Here is a 21,918-nt window from a genome sequence, read left to right as displayed (position 1 = left end):
CGGAGCTCTGATGTAATAACTCATTCGGGCTCAGCATGTCAGAGACTGGGTCTTAAAGAGCGTCACCCGAAATGGATTTGCCAACAGGCTTTAGAGGAGTCCCCCAACCTCCAAAGGTTCGGGAGACTGGGTCCCGCTTGTCAGAGGATTGCATTACCCTTCGAAGTACTGAGGAGAGGGGCGGCAGGGGTTGGCAAATCATAAAAGCCTTTTTGAGACAGTCAAAAGCGTCCAGATTAACACCAAGATCATCTGCGCGTTTCTACTTACCTTCTGCCAGAGTTGCAGTAGGCTGTCCTGGAGGTAGGGGGACCAATAGTCCAGAGGGGTCTTCCCTCGCGGAAGGGTTGTTGTCATTGTGCTCCCATCTGAAGTAATTTCCTCTCCAATGGGGCCAGTGCTTGGGGAAACTGCTTTCTGAATGGAGGCATCAGTGATGCCGCAGAAGTTATCATCAATTGGGAGGTAAGTAATATCCTCCTCCATATAGTCATTTGCAGGACCCTGCTTGTACTTCTGTCTTTTTATGCTTCAATGTTGCTATGAACGAACCTTGACTTCGCAGTGGCGCTTAAGCAGCCCACATATACCCTTTGGTTTTCGACTGGGTTAAATGGGGCACTGGAGACAATACTTGTACTTTTCCGCTGGCATAATGTTTATTGACTGGCCACTGTCTATGATAAATAGTATGTAGCACCCGTTCACCTTCAGAGAGATTTTGGGACAGTGTCCAAATCAATGTTTCAATTACACTTGTAGTCTAGTTTCGACTGGCACTCTTCCTTGCAAGAAGCTAATCCTATATTCTTGTTTTGTCCAGTGGTCGACATTGACCTCACACACCCATCTTCCTCACTGTCGCTTGACAATGACTGTGACTAACTTTTAGATGAGGAATTTGACAACAGTCAACTGTACCTACTTACCTCAACCGATGTTGCCTCTTTGCCTTGTGGGCGAATATGGAATGTTTCTGGAACTTTCTGCCATCCTTTTGGTTTTCTCGATGTGACCGACTTCATCTTTCCTTCGCTTTGCAGACCGTTACAAAATGGTTCTCTTTCCGGCAGCTTTTGCATATCTGTCCAATAGCGGGACATTTAGCTTCATGTGGAAAAGAAAATCCACATTCCTTTCCACATCGAAAACACCATCTTTTTCTTTAGAGACATTACATTATGGCCTTCTGCCTTGTGTTTGGCTTGCTTTTCACACTCTGCACTGATTCATTTGGGCTGTTCCGGACTCCATGTTAGCTGCTTGTCTGCCAGCTTGGACCGAATACTTACGGCTGCTAGAGTGGAAGAGAGAGAGGATTCTCTTTTCAAACATTTGTCTTCTGAAGGAATCGGAGAGACAACCATCTATAATTGGCCTCTTCATTATTGAACTTGCAATGATGAATCAAGTCTTTCTACAAACTCATCCATTGTTTCACCAACTTTGTCTTTCTTGGTTGAAAATCTATCTTTCATAGTCTACATTTGGCATTAGATTGAACTTGGTGTTGAACACCTCTTTCATTTGACGGTACGTCACTTCCTTCAACACTTCTTTTACTCCATCACTCACAATTTTTCAGATACTTAATGATTTTTTTGTTATTTGCTTCTTCCCTTGCATCAATGAAATTGATCGTTTCGATCCAGGCAGTGCATCTGTCACCAATATTCTGCTTTTTGGTGGTATCTAAGGGAGGCTGTGGTTCTAAGCAGGCGGTAGCATCATAAAATGTGGGACTTTCTGCTGTCCTGAGCGGAGACCACTCTGGCAGCGTCGGCGGCCCACTTGGACAGGCACCTTCTTTACGCACTAGCCGTGTGCTTACATTTGGGTCTTCTTGCCTACTCTCTGGTTGTGAGGTGCTGTCTTCTTCTTTGGTGGTGGGTAGCCGTTTTGTTTCCTGCACGGGTCTTCACCACTCTCACCTCCTTCGCATTGTACCTGGTTTTTACTGCTTTTTGCATTTCTTTGTGTTTAAAAATGTTTTCCGATTTTAGTGCTTCCTTGGACTCTGCGATCACTGTCTCTTGGCTCTTCTCTGTGCCTGGTTGTCACTGCATTTAGCGTTGTAGTACTATATAATTGCCGGCTCTGTGTTCTGCTGTCCCACGGTATCTCTTGTCTCGACTTTACCAGCAACTTTCTAGCTGACGACAAACTTTCTGTAAGGCCTCCACTTTCTTTACAGGCCTTGCACTTGCTGGAGATGCGCTTTGACTCCACATATGCCAACCGCCGATTTTCACTTTGACCGAGGCACACATGACACGCACAAGCCGTTTTCTGGACCGCGCAAACTCTCTGGGAGAGCACTCTGTTCTTCAGGTCGCAGGGTTGAATTAATTCCCCTATCTCGTCGCCAGCTGTAGCTTCTTTCCCAGCCCGGGTTCATGTAAATGATCACGCCACACACACAGCTTGATATTACAAGTCTTTATCGCTCAGCGTTTCACCGTTAACTGAACATTCTACATCAGGATTTCTGGTACCCATGCCCTAGCTCTTGCGTCGCTGTTTTACGGAGTCCGTCTGGAACCAAAATAATCCCGTCATTTCTAACTCGCAAGATACCACAGAGAGGAACAGATAGGGATCCATTTTAGAAAATTGGGGTGGGGGTCAGAGGTGGTAAAGACAGGTGTATTGGATGTGGTGAATGCAGTTTTGGGGTAAGAGAGGTCAAGGTTTGGCACGCCTTCCTTACCATGGAACCTTGTGCATTTGTGGGTGTGTTGGTATGTTCTTGTGACTGTCGGTCTTTCTGCTTAGATTGACCTAAATTCTTGCTGTTCCATTATAAATAACACTCCCTGGTAAGCTATTATTGGTTTACTAGAGCATTGTAGAAGCTGGCATGGCAATGTGTCTTTGGGTGGTGCAGAAGCTGTCATCATTGTAAATGTCATTAACCTGAAGGGTAACTTTGCTACTTGAACATATAAGCTCTGTAACTTTCTAATGAAAATCTAACTTATTCCAGTCTTGGAGGTAGGCATCCTGAACAGTGCTGTGGTATTTAAAGCGATCCTGCTCTATTTGAGCATCAACCCTACTCTCTTGAGCAGTAGCATGTCTGAAGGCTACCACTAGTACACAGTTGGCCAGACATATTAGAGATGTGCTCCTGACAGGCTGGCACATTGAGCAGAGCTGTCTTATTGCATCAGAATTCAGTGTTGCTGGTGTGCGCACATTTTTCTAACGTAGACCTACATAATTTATATACTGTGGAAGACCTGAGGTTTTGGCTTGAGAAACCTTTAAAAGCTTTACCATTTTTAGAATTCTTTAAAATTTTATACCCTAAATTGCATTGTTTTAATAATATTTCTTTACAAAAATTGACACATCCCACATTAAGTAAAAAATGTTTACATTTGATTAACTGATACTACCCATACATAAACAGAGAGAGAGAGTGTGTGTGTGTGTGTTCGTTCTCGTGTGTGTGTGTGTGTGTGTGTGTGTGTGTGTGTGTTCTCTCTCTCTCAATGCCCACGCATGCGAGCATTGACAACCTCATCCCTTGGATTCCCTGAGCGCTATCGCCCTGTTTTCTCTCGACCACAAGCTAAACCCCACACCAGAGTTTAAATTGTCATTATTGCGGGTATTGGTGTCGCATTCGCTGGACCCTTTGGACGCTACATGACTTAATGAAGAGGGCCACCCCTCCCCCTGTCCTGAGGAAGATGCGCATGGCTGAGGTAATAATTTCCCTCTCCCGCCGAGAAGTCAAATCGAAACGTCTACGCTACCCCCCCTTCTTGCACCTAGACCATCTTCCCTGTTCCAGAAAAGGAAAGTCTCTTTCATATTATCATGGAAATATAAAATTAAAAGAAAAATTGATTTTTTTGTATAGGGCCAGGTCGCAGTGAACTGTTTATTTATCATCAGTTTTTGTACAGTCTTTGTAAATATATGCCCCTTACTTTCTGTTTGAAAGCCTTGAGTCCTCTTGACTCCTCTTATATTTAATAACTGAGCACCCTTTTCTACACGTCCGCTTGAACATTTTCCTTTCTCCTTTTCTCTATGACCCTCTAAGGTTTGTGTTTTTTTTTACTTCTCAAATAAATATAATACAATAGTTTTCCTGCACATCTTTCTATCTGGATAAATTCAACGATCTATAGACTTTTGTGAGCTGACTATTGCAAGCTCTGAATTAGATTAAATGATTATTGTTATTAATCAAACACTATTTTGAATAATTGGTCCAGGACCACTGTTTTTTGTAACAATCGACACCCAGGTCCAAGGACTAGTTTGGGTCACCCCATTGTTTATAATGGGTGCTTCTGAGTCAATCCAACCATTGCTCTACCAATTGACCTAGCGAAGAGGCTCCCTATCGGAATGATACATAAGGCAAAGTTTAACTGGCCCACCAATACCTGGAGTTGGTGAAATGTCACATTTACTCCTGCCAATGTTGAATCTATTGCTTGGAGAAGGCCTGCACTTTGTCCTCTGGTAACCTACACTCTCCTACCACCGTGTTTATCTCAATCCCCAGGAAAGACATGCATGTCGCAGGACCTACTGTTTTCCCACGCGCCAATAGCACCCCAAATTCCTCAAACATGGAGACCAGTTCCCTCAAAGCCTGACCACATGTCCCAGACGGGCCCATGACCATGAATTCATCCAAGTAATGCGCGATGTCAATGTACCCTGTTCTGAATGTAAACAACCAATGGAGCATGGAGCGAAACATCTCAAAATATTTACAAGACACCGCACATCCCATTGGCATACATTTGTCCTAATAATACTGGTGATTCAGCTGGAAACCCAACAAGTGATCATCCTCTGAGTGCACAGGCATGACTCCATGTCCGTTTTTGCCATGAAGGTATTGGGACCTAGGTCACGCAGCTTCTGCAATGCTGTGTCAAAGGAAGAATATGTCACTGAGCACAAGGATGGGTCTATGGCATCATTCACTGACTCACCCTAGGGACAGATATGTTATGTAGCATCCTGTACTGGCCTGGATCCTTCTTGGGTACCGCCCCTAACAGTGAACAAACATAATCTGGCTGGGGGGGGAGGGGGGGGGGTAGCAAATGGGCCTGCTATCCGCCCTAACGTGCTTTCCTTATTAACCTTTTGAGACACCACAGTGGAATGTGTGCGTGCAGACAGTAGGTTATTGCAATGACCGACAGGTGGCATCCCCTGGGCGGGAATGCGAAAACCTGTAGAAAACCCCTGGTACAATATATTGGCTGCATTCCTATTGGGGTACTGATTCAGCAGAAAATCAGCTTCCCAATCTCAACTGGCGTGGGTAACCTATTGTGGGGGGCCTTGTGCTCCCTACCTCTATCCTTTTGATTTTTTATTTTTTTTAATGCATTTAAACTCCGGGTGGGATGGGTGACCACAGAATGCACAGGCATGCTTAAACTTACACGACCCTGCCGGCCGAGTACATATTTTTCAGTTGAATGCCCAGCAGGTCCCTCTTTTCTCGACAGACCCCCTAAGCCCCCCCCCCCCCCTCGTGAAGTCCGAAAGGGCTGCTTCACTGGTGTTTTTGTTGTTCATGCTTTCTAACCAAACCTTCACCTCTGACTGATCCCAACCTATGTCTGGGTCCTTTACCTTAGCCCATCTGAAATCCCTGTCGTAATCCAGCCATGCCATACCGCCGTACATTGTGTGTGCTTTTAGGATTTTTTTAGCATAGAATATCAATAATATCGCCAGCTCAGACTTTCTTTCCAGCATTACTGTTGTAAATACATTAAAACCAAACAGCCAATTCATAATTGTCTTTGAAAGAGCCCTCTTTCCCATCCCTTTCCTTAGACTCCACTTCCCTCCTTTTTGGTCTGATTAAGGAGAATATATCTATGAATTCTCCCTTCCAAATCTTTTCCCTAATGTCCAGAGGAACGTGTGAAGCCAATTTAATTTTCCTGGCTTTGACAACAGTGTATCCTGCCCCCAATCGCTTTCACCCTGCTGTTGGTACTCTTGCTTGTGTTCTCAACGGCCTTACCTGTTGTGGTCACTGTCGCTGCAGCGGATTGTGCGGGGGCCCCTTGACCCACCGCTGAAGAGGCTGTGCTCACGTCTTTGTCCTGCGCCCTTGCCAAGAGAGCTACTTGCCTACTGATTTCGTTGACCGTGCTCCCTAAGGCTGGTGGTGGTGCCCATGGTGCCACCGATACACCATTGCCCTGACTCCCTGACGCAGGTGCTGCCAATTGTGTTAGCAAGGTTGCTACTGAGGCTAATATGCTAGCTGTTGTCCCTTGTGTTACCCCTGCTGGCCCCTCAAAATTACCTAAAGCGGGGGGAGCTACCCCCCTGACGCGCTACCCTGTGATGGCACTCCCCCTCCTAGCCCACCCTGGGTCGCTGGGGCTAGCACCTGTGCAGGAGCTGGGTCCTTCTGGGCACTCTGCCCTGCCTCCTCAGTACATGGCTCAACCGGTGTCACTGTGCCCGGGGGTTGGGGCGTGGGCGCTAATGCCTTAAATGCACCGCGAATCTCTGCTAACACTGCCCCCACATCATCCTGCTCTGTCCCACTGGGTACTGCTTGCGCTGGCATGGGATGGGGTGCTTCGTTGGGTGCCCCGCGAGGCGCCTCCTGAGCTGGTATCTGCTCCTCAAGTTCTCCTTCCCCATGTCTATCATTATTCCTTCTGGCCCCTCTCCCACCCTTACTTTTCTCCTTACGTGTCCTGGGCCGCTTTTCCAGGTGGGGGGAATGCTGCCCTGGGGGAGACATTGGTTCTACGGGGGTGATCTTCCCCTTTCATGCCCTGATCTCTCTCTGTGGCCTGTACCACTGCCTCTTCATCGCTCCCTTCGTTCTGACTTAACTTGGCCAGGACAAGTTTTAACAACTGGGACAGGTTGGGGTCACTGTCCTTCCTCTTTGGGCTACGCCCCCTTGGCAGGAATTCTATATTTCTTGGTGTAGGATCACCAACCTGCCTTACTGACGCTTTGTTGCCCTGATTGCCTACTTTCACGCTGTAGAAGGGTCTCCTCTCAGGGAATGTGGTACTACAGGTGGCCCCACACGCAAGCCAGCTGATACGGTGTAATTAGTGTGCACTCACTCTATGTGCCTATTCCCTGACTCGGGCACTCCCCAGATCCCTTGCTCCCAAGATTAGTGCCCCACTTGCAATGCCCCCTTAATTCACTTGGCCGCCCCAGCGAATGGGAGTGTTCTGTTGGATTGCTGGCCGGTAATCCGCTTCTACTGCGTGTCGTCAAAGGCCGCGCCGAACACCAACGGCCCTCACTTAAGGCAAACTGACGCTCTGCCCACTGTATTATGCAAGCTAGACACGCCGTGGTGCTCCGGGGACAAAGGGAGAGAAGACTAACTCAGTGGTGATCAATTAAACACTATACGCAGTAAAGTAACGCTCAGCAGCTGTAATTTGCCACGCTGCCCCCGCCGGGTACTCAGAGGCCAATGAGAGATGCCGCCTACCGCGCGCACAACTTGCAGAGCGCGCTGACAATTGTGGACACAAGGCAGCCACGGGGATCGATGGCATGCGGGATTCACAATCGGGGCAACAAATTGAAATTACCAATCCCCCAACAGCAATACCGCTCCCCCCGCGACTGCCCCGTGCCCCCAACCCCTGACACCTTACTTCAAAGTACCACATGTACCCCCACCAAGACCGCCCGCCGTTCTTTGCAGCACTTTAAACTGGACACTGCCCTCCCGCTGACGAGTCTGCCGACTCCGGAACTGCTGAGACCAAGCCCGACTCGATCACCGTCTTCCCACGATGCACGCCGGCCCAAACGTGTCGCCTTCTCCGCTTCTCCGGACCTCCAGAGAGAAATAAAGAAAGATTCCTTCGCTGGAGAAGACTCTTCACTGGTGACTGACTGGGACCGGCGTAGAGAGAGAACGAAGTCTCGAGTCCCCTAGCATAAATAGGCTCTAGCTCCTCCCCTTCCCAGCGCTGGTCCCAGCCGGAAACACGTTGCCATGTGACCCGGAAGGACTTCCTACACGCCGGTCGCCAATCGGGCTACCCTGGTTTGCTAGGTGGGCGTGGCTGGAATCCCAGGTGGCCGGGCCCTAATGGTGCGCTCTCTGATTTTCATAGTTAAAGTACTCGTACTTTATTGTGTAATAATTGTGGAAACACTTTGTGAAAGTAGCGCTTTGTGTGTTGTTGCATTTATATAGCGCATCACACCTAAGGCGGTGCAAAATTAATCTAATTTGATTTTGTGTAATTACACAATTTTGGTAAACCTGTCGTTTAGCGCTATATTTTAGCGTGAAAATTGTCTGTGTTGATCATTGATGTAAGATGCATTTCACACTTAACCCCCACAAAAAACTGAATACAATGCCACAATGGGGGTGTCATGTTAGGACCCTGGACCACCTGCGGCCGGTGCCCATTTCAGGCACTCGTAATACCGGGTCACCAGAGTATGGCTTCCTTTTCCCATGTATCGTGAGATGCATTTGGGGCGACGGGAGGCGGAAGTAGCGAGTCACATCCTTTGCACGTCACTTCCGCCCACCACCATGGTGATGACCAGGAGTATATATGGCCCCTTGCCTCTGCCTTTTCGAGTGGAGCATCGCAGTTGCAGAGGTGCACAGGATGACAAATTCTTCCCTCCCACCCAACTCTTAATGCAAGGTTCGGAATTATCTAAGAGGTCTGGTGGAAACTATATGCTTAAGTTCACCCCTAGTGAGCAGATGGGTCCTCCAATACAGACTTCCCATAGCAACACCAAGGGTAGGGTCCAGCAATCCTTAGCCAACCAGAGGATGTACACACCTGCTTGAGGGCTAGGGCGCACGGTTCACCTGGGGTGGGCATGAGGCTGCTGCTGCTGGTCACCTCATTGCAGCCATTCAGACAGCTTGGTGTTTTGGGGGGGGGGGGGGGCTGTGCCCTAGGATGCAGACTAGGGAACAGTGAGGCTGGGGCCGCCCCTTACTGACACGGGCGGTTACACCTGTGTGGTCCAATGGTGTCTGGGCTTACAGAAGCCCCTGGTGTTAGAAGCTTTATGGTTTTTGGAACAGTTATGATTTATGATTTTTCTGCTATGATTTTTTATTTTCTCACTGGTGCTTAATCGTTAACAATATGTAGTTGATATACTGTCTGTTGCTGTCTGTTGTCTTGATCGGCATTGTGTAAACATTTTTTTTTACAAATAAATGTATATAATATCACCTTTTCCACCAACCTCGGTTTGTCCTGTCGGTGATACTTTTGGGATAAGGAGGGGCGCGGGCCAGACTGGGGGGTATCCGGGTCCTAACGTGCGTGAACAGCCGCTCACGTTCTGGTTGTTCCCATGCTATAATTTTGCGGCAAACGACAGTGTAATTATGAAATGTGGCACAATTCCAGGAACTCCATGTACCATTGTACCATTGAATTGCCCAAATTAAGCAAATTAGGCTGGAGTAATTTACATTTCGTCTTGAGTTATTCACACCACTGATGAGGTGCAGAAGTGCATATGCGGACATGCAGAACCCAACTCAGTGGGAGGTCTGTGTTTTGGAAGACGGATATGTGTGTAGCCCGGCTTATTTGTGTGAGGGCCAGGGTTGTGCGTGCGGTGCATAGAAAGACGCATTTGTTTTGTAAATGTATGTTTACATCTGTTGATTATAGTTAATCATGGGGTCTTTGCAAGTAAACCCCGTTTCAGCTGTTACACATAAAACATCGGCAGACAGCTTGAGTAACTCTCCTTGCACGCTGCTAGACAAGACCAGAAACGTATGCATGTTTTCTCTCCCCCCGACTCCCTCCATCCCCACATTCATCCAAGTGTGGCATGTCCACTCTCCATATAAACGTTTTTAAACTCGATCTTGTTTTATTTGCCTTCTACAGCTATAAAGTTAGAAGATGGTGAGCGCGTTCTTGTGCATGCTGCTCTTCCTTCCCTGTGGAAGGCAGTTAAAGGGTTAAGGCTGTAGTGGGCTGGCTCGCCGTTGCCGTATCCAATGCATTTGAAGTCTGCCTCAGACTGACAAGAGCCGCTTTAAGTGGGTGGACAACATTGCGCTGATCCTTTAGGCTTTGTGGAGGCTGGGAAGCCATTTTGGGATCGCGCAGCAGTGTGGATCCGAAAACACTGCCAGCCAGCTTCCTACCGCCCAGCCTGAGAATGACAGTTCCTTTGCTGGGATCTCGGGGAATGACCTAAACACGGCAGATTTGTATCTGGGGACAAGAACATTGGCTACGTTTAAAGACGCCTAGGTTTGGCAGTATTTTATTCCCCCTCGCATCCTGCTGTGATTATCTGGTTTACCGCTGGGCTGTAATGAGCAAGTGTGCGGAGTTTGTTTTGGTTGTAATTGCCTTCTTGTCGCACTTTGTGTTTGCGTTTGTTTGGCTGCAGTTGGCGTGGATTTGTACAGTAGTGCACAGTAGCGCTGCAGTTTTGCTGTATTTGCAGTCAAAGCCCGCTTACGCCTGTTAAGTATTCAGCATCTTTTAAAGGGACTGATGCCTTGCGTAGGGGGATTTGCTGGCTTGTTACTGTAGCATTGGCCCCATTTACCCTCGTGTCCTTTACTTCTAGCGTTGCATTGGCATTGCTGGCTGAAGAGCCGTTTGATAACCGAAAAGGACCTTGCTTTCTATTAACTGTTTATCAGTTACCCGTGAAAGTTGCCATTTCCAGCGCCTTTGAGCTGATGCTTGGTATATTATTAACCACTCTTACGCAGTTTGTGATTTGCATGCGGTCTGTTGGAAGGAGGGGCACCTGTATGAATTGTAGTTCAGGCAGAAGGTTCAGTTTGCAGTGCGTGCGTGTATTTTTCATTTGTAAATCGGTGTGATGGTTATACACAGCCTAGAGGAGGGCATGATGCCAGTATGTCTGTGCTTGAAGACGCGCATGGTCAGGAATGATGCAACTATATATTCACAGCGTCGTAAAGGGTTTACGCGTTATGGCGTGATACACATGGAACATTCTCTTGCATGTCCTATGTGAAAGCTGCAGTATTTCTCTGTGGTCAGTATTTGACACTTACTGAACGCTGTTTTTACGTAAAGAATCCACTTGATAACATTGCACACGTGTTCTGTATTTGAAATTGGTTTTCTCTACCTACGTTCCTCGCAAACAGCCTGCACGCATTTAAAACTAGTTATCAAACTATATATCTTGAGAAATAATATTGTGTAAGGGAACAACTCGCCCGGTTCATATGTTTTTTTTATTCCATGAACGAGCATGACTTAGTTGTGGGAGTAAGTCTCACTCAAATATATATATCATGCAGTTCGCCCAATATGATTTGTAATATTAACCTGGTGTTTCCTAACATTTGCTCGACAATGGTTTAGCAAAACATTAATTTAACACCGTGCCAATTACCAAGGCATGATCGTACTGTCACTTACTTACTTTATCCACTGTATGTTTTGAAAATCGCATGCATTTATAAGCGTGTTTTACTTCCGATTCAGCAAGAATCGGCGCTAAGCCCCTGCTGGGAGACGAACACTTAAGCTACATGCCTGGTTTCCAGACCACACAACCTTTTACCTGTTCTTGTTGAGGAAATGTGTAGTATTTAAAAATGTTTTAGAGGTCTTGGGATCACGTAGTGTGTTAGTGTCTAATGCTCAGTAAAATTGTCCCACCGGTTTGAGCGTTGTTGTTTCCAATCCCGTGTAGTTTGCCTGTGCTGAAACTCACAAATTGCAATACTCTGGAGGACAGAGCATTTCTTGGAATCTAAACATTTAGCTGATAAAGGCACTTTGAGAACGTAAGCAGTCTACGTATTGCTAAAGTAAATAACCTTGGCACTCATGATAGTACTGATTAAACATTCATCAAAATGCATAGTAATTACTGTTGTGATTTTTGCCCCCTAAGGAAAAGACCATGTTTGTACTTCATCTGCATAGAGTGCATACAGAGTCCATCAGTAGGAAGCCTCACATTCTCGGTAGTTCACTGTGTGGGATGACAACTACTCTTTCTCCTCCTGGGTTATTATTGAGCAGGAATGCCTAGAATTCGGGTTCTCCGCTATGGCCAGACAGCAAGACATTCAGCTGAACCAATTTTACTATTCGCTGTCAAGTTAGTACAGTGGAACAGGACACCAACAACCCGGCATGCACCACATCTGAGTGATGGCCCAGTGATGTCCATTTCAGTCACTCTTAACCAGGCATGACTACTACCAGACTACCATTTAAATGACATTCCAAAATATATGGTGCTGAAACTCTGATCCAGAATCTAAGCAGGTGAACTGCATTATTGAATCCTAGGTCATTGCTTTCCAGCTTCTGTGTATATTTTGTTGTTATGTTATGTTAAAATTTTATTTCTATAGCGCACGGCTACTCCAGAGGAGTGTCCCGGCGCTTTATCGGGGCAGCTCAATAAAAAACATAACCCATCTACAGCACAGATGCAGAATAGCACCGAAGTGAAGATAAGGATGCTGCATTTAATACGAACGACTTAATTTCTATATGCACATTCTTTTGCATCTTTTTTAGCATCTTCTGTCAGTGCAGATTGGCACCCGCCGTTTGCCTTGACTCTGCTCCAAAATAGATAGTCGACTAGCTTAGATTACTAGACCTTGTCCTCTCTGAATAGGAACACAAGAAAACCACTTTAAGTCCCTCACACTCAGGGCAGTACTATAAACCGAAAACCAGCCTTGGCAAAAAATGTTCAATTCAGCACCACCCTGCTGGAGGCCGCCAAGTGGAATGGGGATATAGAGGTATGGTTGGTTCAAGACTGGCCAACCTGATTTGAAAGCAGAATATAAATTACAGAGCACAACCATTGATGTATCTTTTAAGCTGACAAAGTAGTCAGTGTAGTTTTAATAGACCCAAATATGTAAAAAGCAGTCCAAATCCAAACAATACAAATACACCAGATGCCAATCACAATAAAAATAGACCAATGTAGAGTTCTTTAAGAGTCTTGATGTTGACGACTCTTAAGTCCAGTTTGGACGAACAGACATCCGACACGTGTTTCGTCGTGTTGATACGACTTTTTCAAGGCTTGTGGGTAGTGATACAACGATCGCTCAAAAAGTTCTTTTACCAGACCCCAAAAAAGTTGGCTGGGAATCTGGTGCGCTAAGAATTGAAGTTCCGTAGTAATACAAAAAGGGAGATCCTAGGATGCGCACTAGGTACAATGTCGCAAAGCCACTAGACGTTCGCCACAATTAAGGGCAAGCATCTAAAATATTGTATAAGTGGATATCTTTATACTAGTTGAGATATTAATTGAAGAATTGATGGTACAATCCCAATTTACGGTCCCCTCATATAATAATTGAAAACCGTATATCTTGCTCTTACTCCGCGCGTCGTGTCACACCGATTGGCGATTTGAAAGCTGGTCCGAACCTGCATCATCTCTTTGAAATGCTTGGGGGCGGGGCAGGCAGAATGGACAGTTAGGCACTGGGGCTTTATCATTGTAGCTAAATGCATAATGGCCAGCATCTGTCCACCAGATCTGGATGTATTGATGAAACCTGTAGTTCATGAACAGTGGTTTGTTGCTTAATGCAAAACACCAGCTCCTTCTATTTGGTCGATTTTCTCATGGTGTGCATAAAAGTGACAACTTCTCACTATAGTAAGTATATTTGCTCGCAAGCAATCAAAAACGCTCTCTACTAAACTTTTCCTTTGCAAAATGTTGTGTGCCACTGCTGTTGGGGAAAATACAAATCTACAGTTTTCTGTTTTGGGATCTACGTGCAAAACGTGATATCGAGGAATGTAACTAAAAATCAGTGGCATGTGCTAAGCTTTCGGCGCAGTAGTTTCGTTTCCCCCTTCGTATTGCACCCTTTCCATTACAATCACTTCCCATGAACCGTATTACAGCTTCTGACTCACGTGATGAAATGGAACATTAGGCTGGCATAATCCAAAGCTGTAATAAATCCTCTATTATCAACCTCAAGGACATATGCCGGCCAGGGCTTTTTTTAAACACCTGCTGTTGTCCCAGACACGTGCTCATGTTGTGCACTGGTAAGCAACTTTCACGGGCCCACTGTTGCTTGTTATGCCATGTAGGCACTGTGACATGTTCGTTGGTCCATTGCCAGACTTTGTGAGCTCCCCTTTTAATCTCTAGCTCATTAAACTACCAATTTGACATTGAAAGGGCACTCTATCTAGTAATGAAGCCGACCGCCTTCTCTCCAGTTGGTTGAACTGAAGCATTGTCCATAGGGGAGATTTCTATGGATCCGAATACCTGGACTGCCACCATTCCTCTGCTTGATTAATGTGTGACCGGAACTGTGTAGGGATGGTTTAGGTCGCAGGTTCTGGATTTAGGAGCCAAGAGAATAGCACGGACTGGCCACTCTGTCTAATCCCAATACAGTTAGTCCTATGTGTAAACTAATCGTGCTGTCTCTGTAGCTGATCAATTGAAACTGCTGGCGTCCACAGTGGGAAAAGCTGCAAGATGGCAGCGACGGTCTGTGTACCAGAGGGGGATTGACAGTCGGGCTTAGGGGAAACGTCCAGGGCTTGATGTGTGTACAAATTCATAGGCTAAAAGGGAGTCTACCAAGAGCAGCCTCATATTCCCTCCGAGGTCAGTGGGTAAAAAGTATCCGTAGTTAGAAACCGTGGCGAATGCTTACAACCAAATAAATGACAACAGAGTCCCTAGGGGGCTTGTCCTGCAACTTGTTCTTCCCTCCCAGATGCGTAGTATAAATGGGTAATACCATCCGAAGATAAGGCACCCCTAAGGGGCATGTTCTGCCTTCATGGATGCCATAGGTGGGTGCGCACACTGTAAAAAGTGTGTTGGACATTCCAGGCTGGATATTCTTGTACACACCAAAGTGTGGCAGTTACGAAACTGTTACTTTTTTACTCACCCGCATGGTCTAATTTAAACGATTGTGTATTTTCTGAAAGTTCCCATTGTACAGCCCTCCTTATAGCACTGTTGATGCACACATCATATTGACAGATAAGGGTTAATAAGATCACTCGTTTCAGTCTCGATCGTGTGACAGTGCTGAGGACTTTGCATCAGTTCGAGCAGCAAAATTACATTTATTGCACTGCAGAGCCAGAACCTACCTTCGGTATTGTGCTACTTCACATGTTGTGTAAAGGAGAGCAGTGCGTGTACTGAGAAGCAAAGCCCAATCCTACACAAGTGGTGAAGCACATGGTCACCTGCACGGTGGCACTTTTGTGATCGATCATCTTGGAGAGCTACCCAGGAGTTGGGTTGTTGTTTCCTGCACTCAACCATCATACACCAAGCTGTGGGTCACCAAGCACTTTTTTAGTCTTCAGACTTTGTTAGATGATAGCCTCATGCCTCCTGTTAAGATGCACCTTGAAATAAAATTAGGGTTCTAATACCCGTTCTTACCCGTGGATGAAAATAGGTCCTTATAGAAAAATCTGAGTGACTGTTAAAACGTAATATGTAATAAGTTCTCTCTTCTTTTGCAATAGAATAGTCACAAAATTGGGCACAAGCTACAGATCCTTAGTACACAAGTGACTGTATCTTCGTATAAGTGGCACAGTAAGCAAGTAATTCCTTTTGCTTTGAATATGCAAAAGGCTGAGTGCTTTTGAAATCTCTTCGCTCAAATATAATTTCCCTCGCAACTGCTGGCTGTCAGGCTAACTATTATTCTCCACTAGAATGCAGGTGTGCCACTGCTTTAATGACTTTTGGAGAGCGCTGCATTTAAATTGGAGGACTGGCTGAAATGAGATTAATGAAAGCTGTGCACTTGGTTGGCAGTTTGATGCCTTATAGCGTCTCTTAATTGTAGGTTTGCACTTGCTAATAGCGCTAGAGCGGGACCTCTGTCCAACAGCTCTTTACCCAGCTCTGCCTCTATTTTCAAGATCTCTTCATTCAAGCAAACTCTGCAGACGAGCTTGCAAGGCACCTAAGCCAAGACCTAGAACATTTTGCTTCCTCTTTCTCAACGTATGCATTTAAACTACTTCTGGAATGTCCACATTGGATACTACCTGTTGTGTTTCCATCCATTCAATGGCTGCAGGCTACCTTCCTCTTCTACTAATGGATGCTTCGAGGAATTAGTGACAGAAAAGGAGTTTAAAATTACCCACCAATAAATTGTAGTTTTAGAAGGCCAAGGGACTGCATTGCAAAGTCGGATTCCATTGTTCAGTTACTGGGACTCTAGAGATTGGGGTGGGGAAGATGTTCTAGATCTAGTTAAGGGCATCCTATGTGCTCTAATATGGAGTCTGAGAGGCCATGGAGCAGGGCATTGCCACCATCCAGATTCTAGAGTACGAGTTCTTGAATAGGTGTCCTGAAATTTCTTTCTGGGAGAAAAGATTTGACTTTCTTAAGCAAAGTGAGCTGGAAGCATGACCTTTTGGTTAGGTTGGCCATGACATTTTTGTTATGTTGGCCATGTGTTCCTTGAGGATAAGATTGATGTACTCAGTGCATCTGAGTGACTTGGCTTTTAACTGAAACTTTGAGATCTAATCCATCCAAGTTACTGGTGTTGAGCCGTTGAGTTGCTGGGTGCTCTTGAGATTGAGAGAGGTAAAAGGGCTCTAGATTCAGTTCAGAGTTCAACCAGATCAGTTGGTCACAGTTAATTGCTCTACAGTCAATAGCCCGGCTACTGATGCTGGGATTGGGGTAACACAGTCTGTCTCCCAGAAGTACCAAGGTTTATGAGCTATTTGATGGAAACTGCTGGTTGTGCTCAACCATTTTGCGGCACAGCAGTTCCAACCACGCATGATGTACCCACTGGAATCACTGGTTCCCTCTAACAACTGGAAAAGTGTTATTCATGTTCAAGGGTCTACGTTAAATAACGCACAAAAAAGCCAAGGAGTATTTACAGGCCAGCGGGTACAAACCACCGTCAACAAGAATAAAGTTTAGGGTCTGACCCGGTGACCGTTTTAGCTCACCACTCTTTAACAATCTGCACAACTCAACCACACTTCTTACTCACACAGGGTAGATCAAAAATCGTCCAAGAGCACCGCCTATTTTAGGAGTTTGTAACACACACCACAGGTGACACTGGTGTGATGATGAACCCTATGATGAAACATGCCACCTCAGGGTGGGTGAGGGCTCTCGTCCCTTTAGAAAGCCCTTTCCTCTTTTTGTATCGGTCGTAATCATTGATTTTCAGCAGATCTTTTAATCTTTTCCTCATAAGTATTAGACCTGGGTATATTGTTGTGGTCATTAAGGATCAACGTTTGCCATTGTAGCAATATATCTTAAGAATATGAGGGCTTTAAAGAGGACTCGGATAGTTCTGTATTCCGATTAACCAGCCTTTGGTACACTACCCTAAAACCTAGAATTAAAGTGAAAATGTCAGTTTCCCTCTTAGGCTAGGAAGTGGGTGATGGCTATTTCCATAAAATCCAGTGTTGGTCTGGTTTGGGTAAGGTACACAGACCACATTTGTAATCTTGAAGTGTCTCATGCAGGTCTTAGACCCTCTTGTGATGCAGATGTCATTGGTTCAGATGTATTTACCTAAACTGTGACGTTCTTGAGGCTCTGGGGTGACTTCCTGTGCACATACCTGTCCTTCTTGTGATGGACCAGCTCTCCCCTACTTCTCAGCAGTACAGTTTCCTCTTCAGTGCCAAGTCATAGAAGCAGGGCTTCTTTAAAAGTCCTAGGCGTGTCCCTGGTCTTGGGATGGAAGTGTGGTGTTACAGGCACCTTTCAGAGGCCTGTTCTTATCAGATCTCTTCCTATTCTGGTGCATTTGTGCTTCTCAGATGACCAGATGATTAAAATGAGCTGGTGGGACAATTCTAAACCAAATCGGTGGTTAACTGATCTGATGCCAGAGCTGATGAAAGGGTGTGCTATGTTGAATATCCATAACTCTACCCTCCCGGTGCATGTCTCTCTCCTCTTCCGAGCATTCTCAGTCGGGGAGGACTTGTAGCGGACACCACACTGTGGCTGGAATTTATATTCAAGGGGCATAGTGTGCACTTCCATAGTGGAATCACTGTGTTTATACAAAGGGTTGCTAATCGCTTGCTCTTACTAGTTAAATGGCCTTTGCAACTTGCTAGGATGTCCACTACGAGCAACAGTCCCCATAATCTGTTGAAAGGAGGGCCTCCCACCCCTCTTCGTTGGGTGCAAACCAGTCCCAAAGAGCCTTGTGCTCTGCTAGTGCAACCCTGTGATACCATGGACCAACCACAGATGGATTGCAGATGTCTGTCTACTGAGCGAGAATATGAATGGCGACACGGGTGTCCACACAGTACAAAGACTTTCGTCTCTTCTTGCACTCATCTGGTCACAATTTATACTTGAACATTTTTATGTTATATTCTAGCAAAATTTCGGAGACATTACTTACCTCAGTATGCACAAAAATAGTTTTTACTAACTTGAGTCCTTGTTACTTTAGCTTGTTGAAATGTATCCGAGGAGACGCCCCACAATGGAGGTAGAAAATGATTGACAATTTAGAGGCTCCACTTGAGTTGTCAAGTGGATGGATGGATAACACGTCATCAGTGGGGTGAGTTTCGGAAGTGTTGGCAGCCCCTTGATCGTTAGCAGCTCTGTGTGGAAGTCACTGCTATCTGTGCACACACAAACGCTCACATCCGTGAACTCTCGCACGCTTTTCTGTGTCTTTGTTGGCGAGCCCGACTAAAAAGCAGATAGCCTCTTTGCATACTCCCTGACACGTGATTTGAAGAACTTCAGACAAATTACAAACGAATGTAGAGTATTTAAGTTTCACGTGATTGTAAAGTAGGGAATGCTTTCGTTTTCGCTGTATCATTAAACACTCCATAGACTCGTACAGAGAATGGAAACTTGTAAGCCGCTCTGTAAACCGAGATGAAGCTTTGAAAATCCACAAGGCTGTTCGGCTCGTCCTGAGTTCGCTGAAGCATGTTTGTGACTCATACCCAGTTGCTGTCTGGGTGTGTCAAGTATTTCTATCCCCCCAAGGAACACCAGTGCAGCCGATCTGCAGAAACGGTTCCGCGTTTAAAAACAAGCAAAATAAAACACTGCTTGGTGGTCGCATTTTCTAGAACAACCCCCCCCCCTTTCTCTTAAAGGGGTGCATGCTCCATGAGCAGTAATAGTAGCTTCAGAGAGGGACTTTGGTCAACCGAAGTGAGCCCTACGGGAAAACTGAGGCGCTGTGTACATCGAGGCGCGCTCTACACTCCTTGAGGCGCACGGCACACCGAGGCACACTGTAAACAAGTGTGTTACGTAATGTTTTCATTTTTTGTGTTGTAGATTTTGTTAGAATTGCATTTTAATTGTGATGAATACGCACAGAGCAAAAACTGCAGCTTTCTTTGTGTATCAGCGATGTGCGGCCGTATCGTCCATCTTTTGGCAGAAATGGGTTTTCTTGGTGACTGAGGGGTGCTTTTGTGCCGTGGAGACGCAATAGCCGTGAATATTTTATAGCTGCTTCTGATGAGGAGTAAAAACATTGTTTCCATCGGCGCGTTTCACAAGTTTGCATGCAAGGAATGTTTTTCTTAAAGTGATATTTAAGTGCCAACTCTTATTTCCACCTTTGCAGTATGGTTTGAAACGGAACATGGATTTTTCACATCTTCACACATATGCGCCACCCCAGTGCGCGCCAGACAACACTGGCTATACATATGCTCTCAGGTGAGATGAATGGCTGTTTTTACTTTTGCTTGATCAGCAGGCAATCTTTAATATTTTAAGATAATGCTGGTACTGTGATTTATTTGCTAAACAGAAACTCTGAGCATTGACGCAGCGCACCTTGCTACATTTTAAACAGTGGCTTTTGGGCTTTGGAACAGGGCAGTCACATGGACGTAACAAATATATTATATAATGTATGTGTCCTAACATTGAAAAATCTGTATTTGAGACGAAAACTTGTCTATTATAAGAAATTGTAGTTTGGAGAAAAATGGCCGAATTTTCAAAATATATTTGATAATCCATGTGGTGTTGGGGTAGACTTATTACTAATATTGCCTTTTTTACATTTCTGCTAGTAACCACTCCTGATTCGCCGAGATGGTAATTGCTAGTAATTTTGCATATGATGGCCATGAATGTAATCTTGGCTGATGATGTCACTATTACAACACTTATAAAATGACTAGCTCAGATCAGTTCAATTGAACATAAGTAGCCCTTATTAAAGAAAATGTTAGTCCCAGACCAGACCAGACCCTTCATGCACCTGCACCCAGACCCTTCATGCACCTGCACAATTCACCCCATAGGGGAGAAACAAAGGAGGCCTGGCCATATATCTCTCTACGACACAGGATATAAAAGTTGTTAAATATTCATTTACTGATTTCTATCAGATTTTAGTTATTAGTTGGGGCCACGTAAAATCTGTGACCCTTATTAATTTTTATAATAATATCCCAATTAACAGCCTAGAAAGCCAGATCGATATACTTATTCAGAGTATAAATATTACTAAGACCCAGAAAGAAGACGAGTCGTTACTGATTTGGGTGGGCGACTTCAATTGTACAATCTGCCCTTATGGATCCAAAGGCATTTGCGGCCTTGGTCAACACAAGGACGATAACCCAACCCATTTTGTTCACTCTAAACTGGGAAATCTTCTTAATAATGCGCTTTTTCATTTTAACTTGTCTTTTATAAATGAACTATGTACCCCAAACATCCCCTTTCAACCCACTTTTCATGGGCGGGGTTGTAGCTCAATTATTGATTTTACCCTTATTTCCTCACCCAACGCAGGGTCGATTGTAGATTGGGTAACACATGATGCCCTTTTTGGCGATCATTACCCGATCTCCTTCAATCTAAAAATCAAAAATAAACATCAGACCTTCACGGAGAAGTTTACTTATCACCCTAACATTAATTTAGCCACAAAAAATGGCTACTCGATAAAATGGGAAAGGGTAAATCCCGTAGATTTCCTTTATAAACTAATGGAAATCTCCCGAAATGACATATCTGTCTGCTTAACAGAAAGAGGAGTCACTAGTTATTATGACCTCCTTCTCAAAAATCCAACTCGAGCTTAAAAAACTGCTAACCAGAGAATATCGTTCCAACCCTAAAAACAGCCACGGCTGGTTTGATAAAAACTGCACCAGAGCTCTTCAAGCTCTCAAAAGGGCGCTACATGAAACAAACAAATCTCCAGTCGAGATTCGCAGCTGTAGAAAAGTATATAATTTGGCTGTAAAATCGAGGAAACAAACACTACGTAAAGAGGCCTGGTTGGCTCTAACTGAAGCCTCTAAAGCTAAGGACAACACTGCTTTTTGGAAAGCTGTCAATGCTCCTTATCTACGAAATAACCAGTCCGATATTATAGACATAGCCATTAATGAGGAAACCTGGGTGAATCATTTTAAACTTCTATATGATAAACATGAAGATCTCAATTATAGCAATTTACTGGCGGATGGGTTACTTATCCAAAAACCTACAATTTTATCCTCCTCATTCCCTATAGACATAACCTTTTCCAGCCTGAAGATCACAAAGGCAATTAAAGATAGCCCCTCAGGCAAAGCTCCAGGTCCCGATGGCGTTCCGACAGATGTGTACAAAGCCGAACCTGACTTGTGGGGCCCCCTGCTAACAAATGTCTTAAACCATTCTAATCGACATGGGTTCCCACCGTCTTGGTCTGAAGCCATAGTCGTTCCGATTTTCAAGAAAGGAGACAGAGACGACCCCACTTGTTACCGGCCAATATCGCTTTTAGACGCATTAATGAAGGTAGCAGCTCGGGCAATTTTAGACAGAATACAACTCTGGGCGGAAGAGAACAAGATAGTGTCACACTTACAGTACGGATTTAGCCCTGGTAAAGGTACT

At 45.1% G+C, this 21,918-nt stretch overlaps 1 protein-coding gene across 8 annotated transcripts in view; it reads left to right on the top strand.

The window, feature by feature from the left end:
* The window catches only part of SUN1 (Sad1 and UNC84 domain containing 1), a 406,387-nt gene that overhangs the window by 76,759 nt on the left and 307,710 nt on the right, over window positions 1–21,918 (top strand). For 3 of the 8 annotated variants that reach the window (XM_085629313.1, XM_085629316.1, XM_085629311.1), the window contains exons 1-2: window positions 10,027–10,265; window positions 19,634–19,728. The exons of 2 other annotated variants lie outside the window; for them this stretch is intronic. In XM_085629313.1, the coding sequence (XP_085485439.1) occupies window positions 19,652–19,728 (77 nt within the window). In that variant the 5' untranslated portion in view covers window positions 10,027–10,265; window positions 19,634–19,651. Of the gene's footprint in view, window positions 1–10,010; window positions 10,266–19,633; window positions 19,729–21,918 lie in introns of those variants that run through there. 3 more of the 8 variants (XM_085629312.1, XM_085629310.1, XM_085629314.1) reach the window with 2 other exon arrangements.

This window comes from Triturus cristatus, chromosome 10 (assembly GCF_964204655.1).
Source record: "Triturus cristatus chromosome 10, aTriCri1.1, whole genome shotgun sequence".
NCBI classification, from domain to species: Eukaryota; Metazoa; Chordata; class Amphibia; order Caudata; family Salamandridae; genus Triturus; species Triturus cristatus.
Note: the sequence above shows the minus strand (reverse complement) of the source record. Positions and strands in the feature narration are given on the sequence as shown.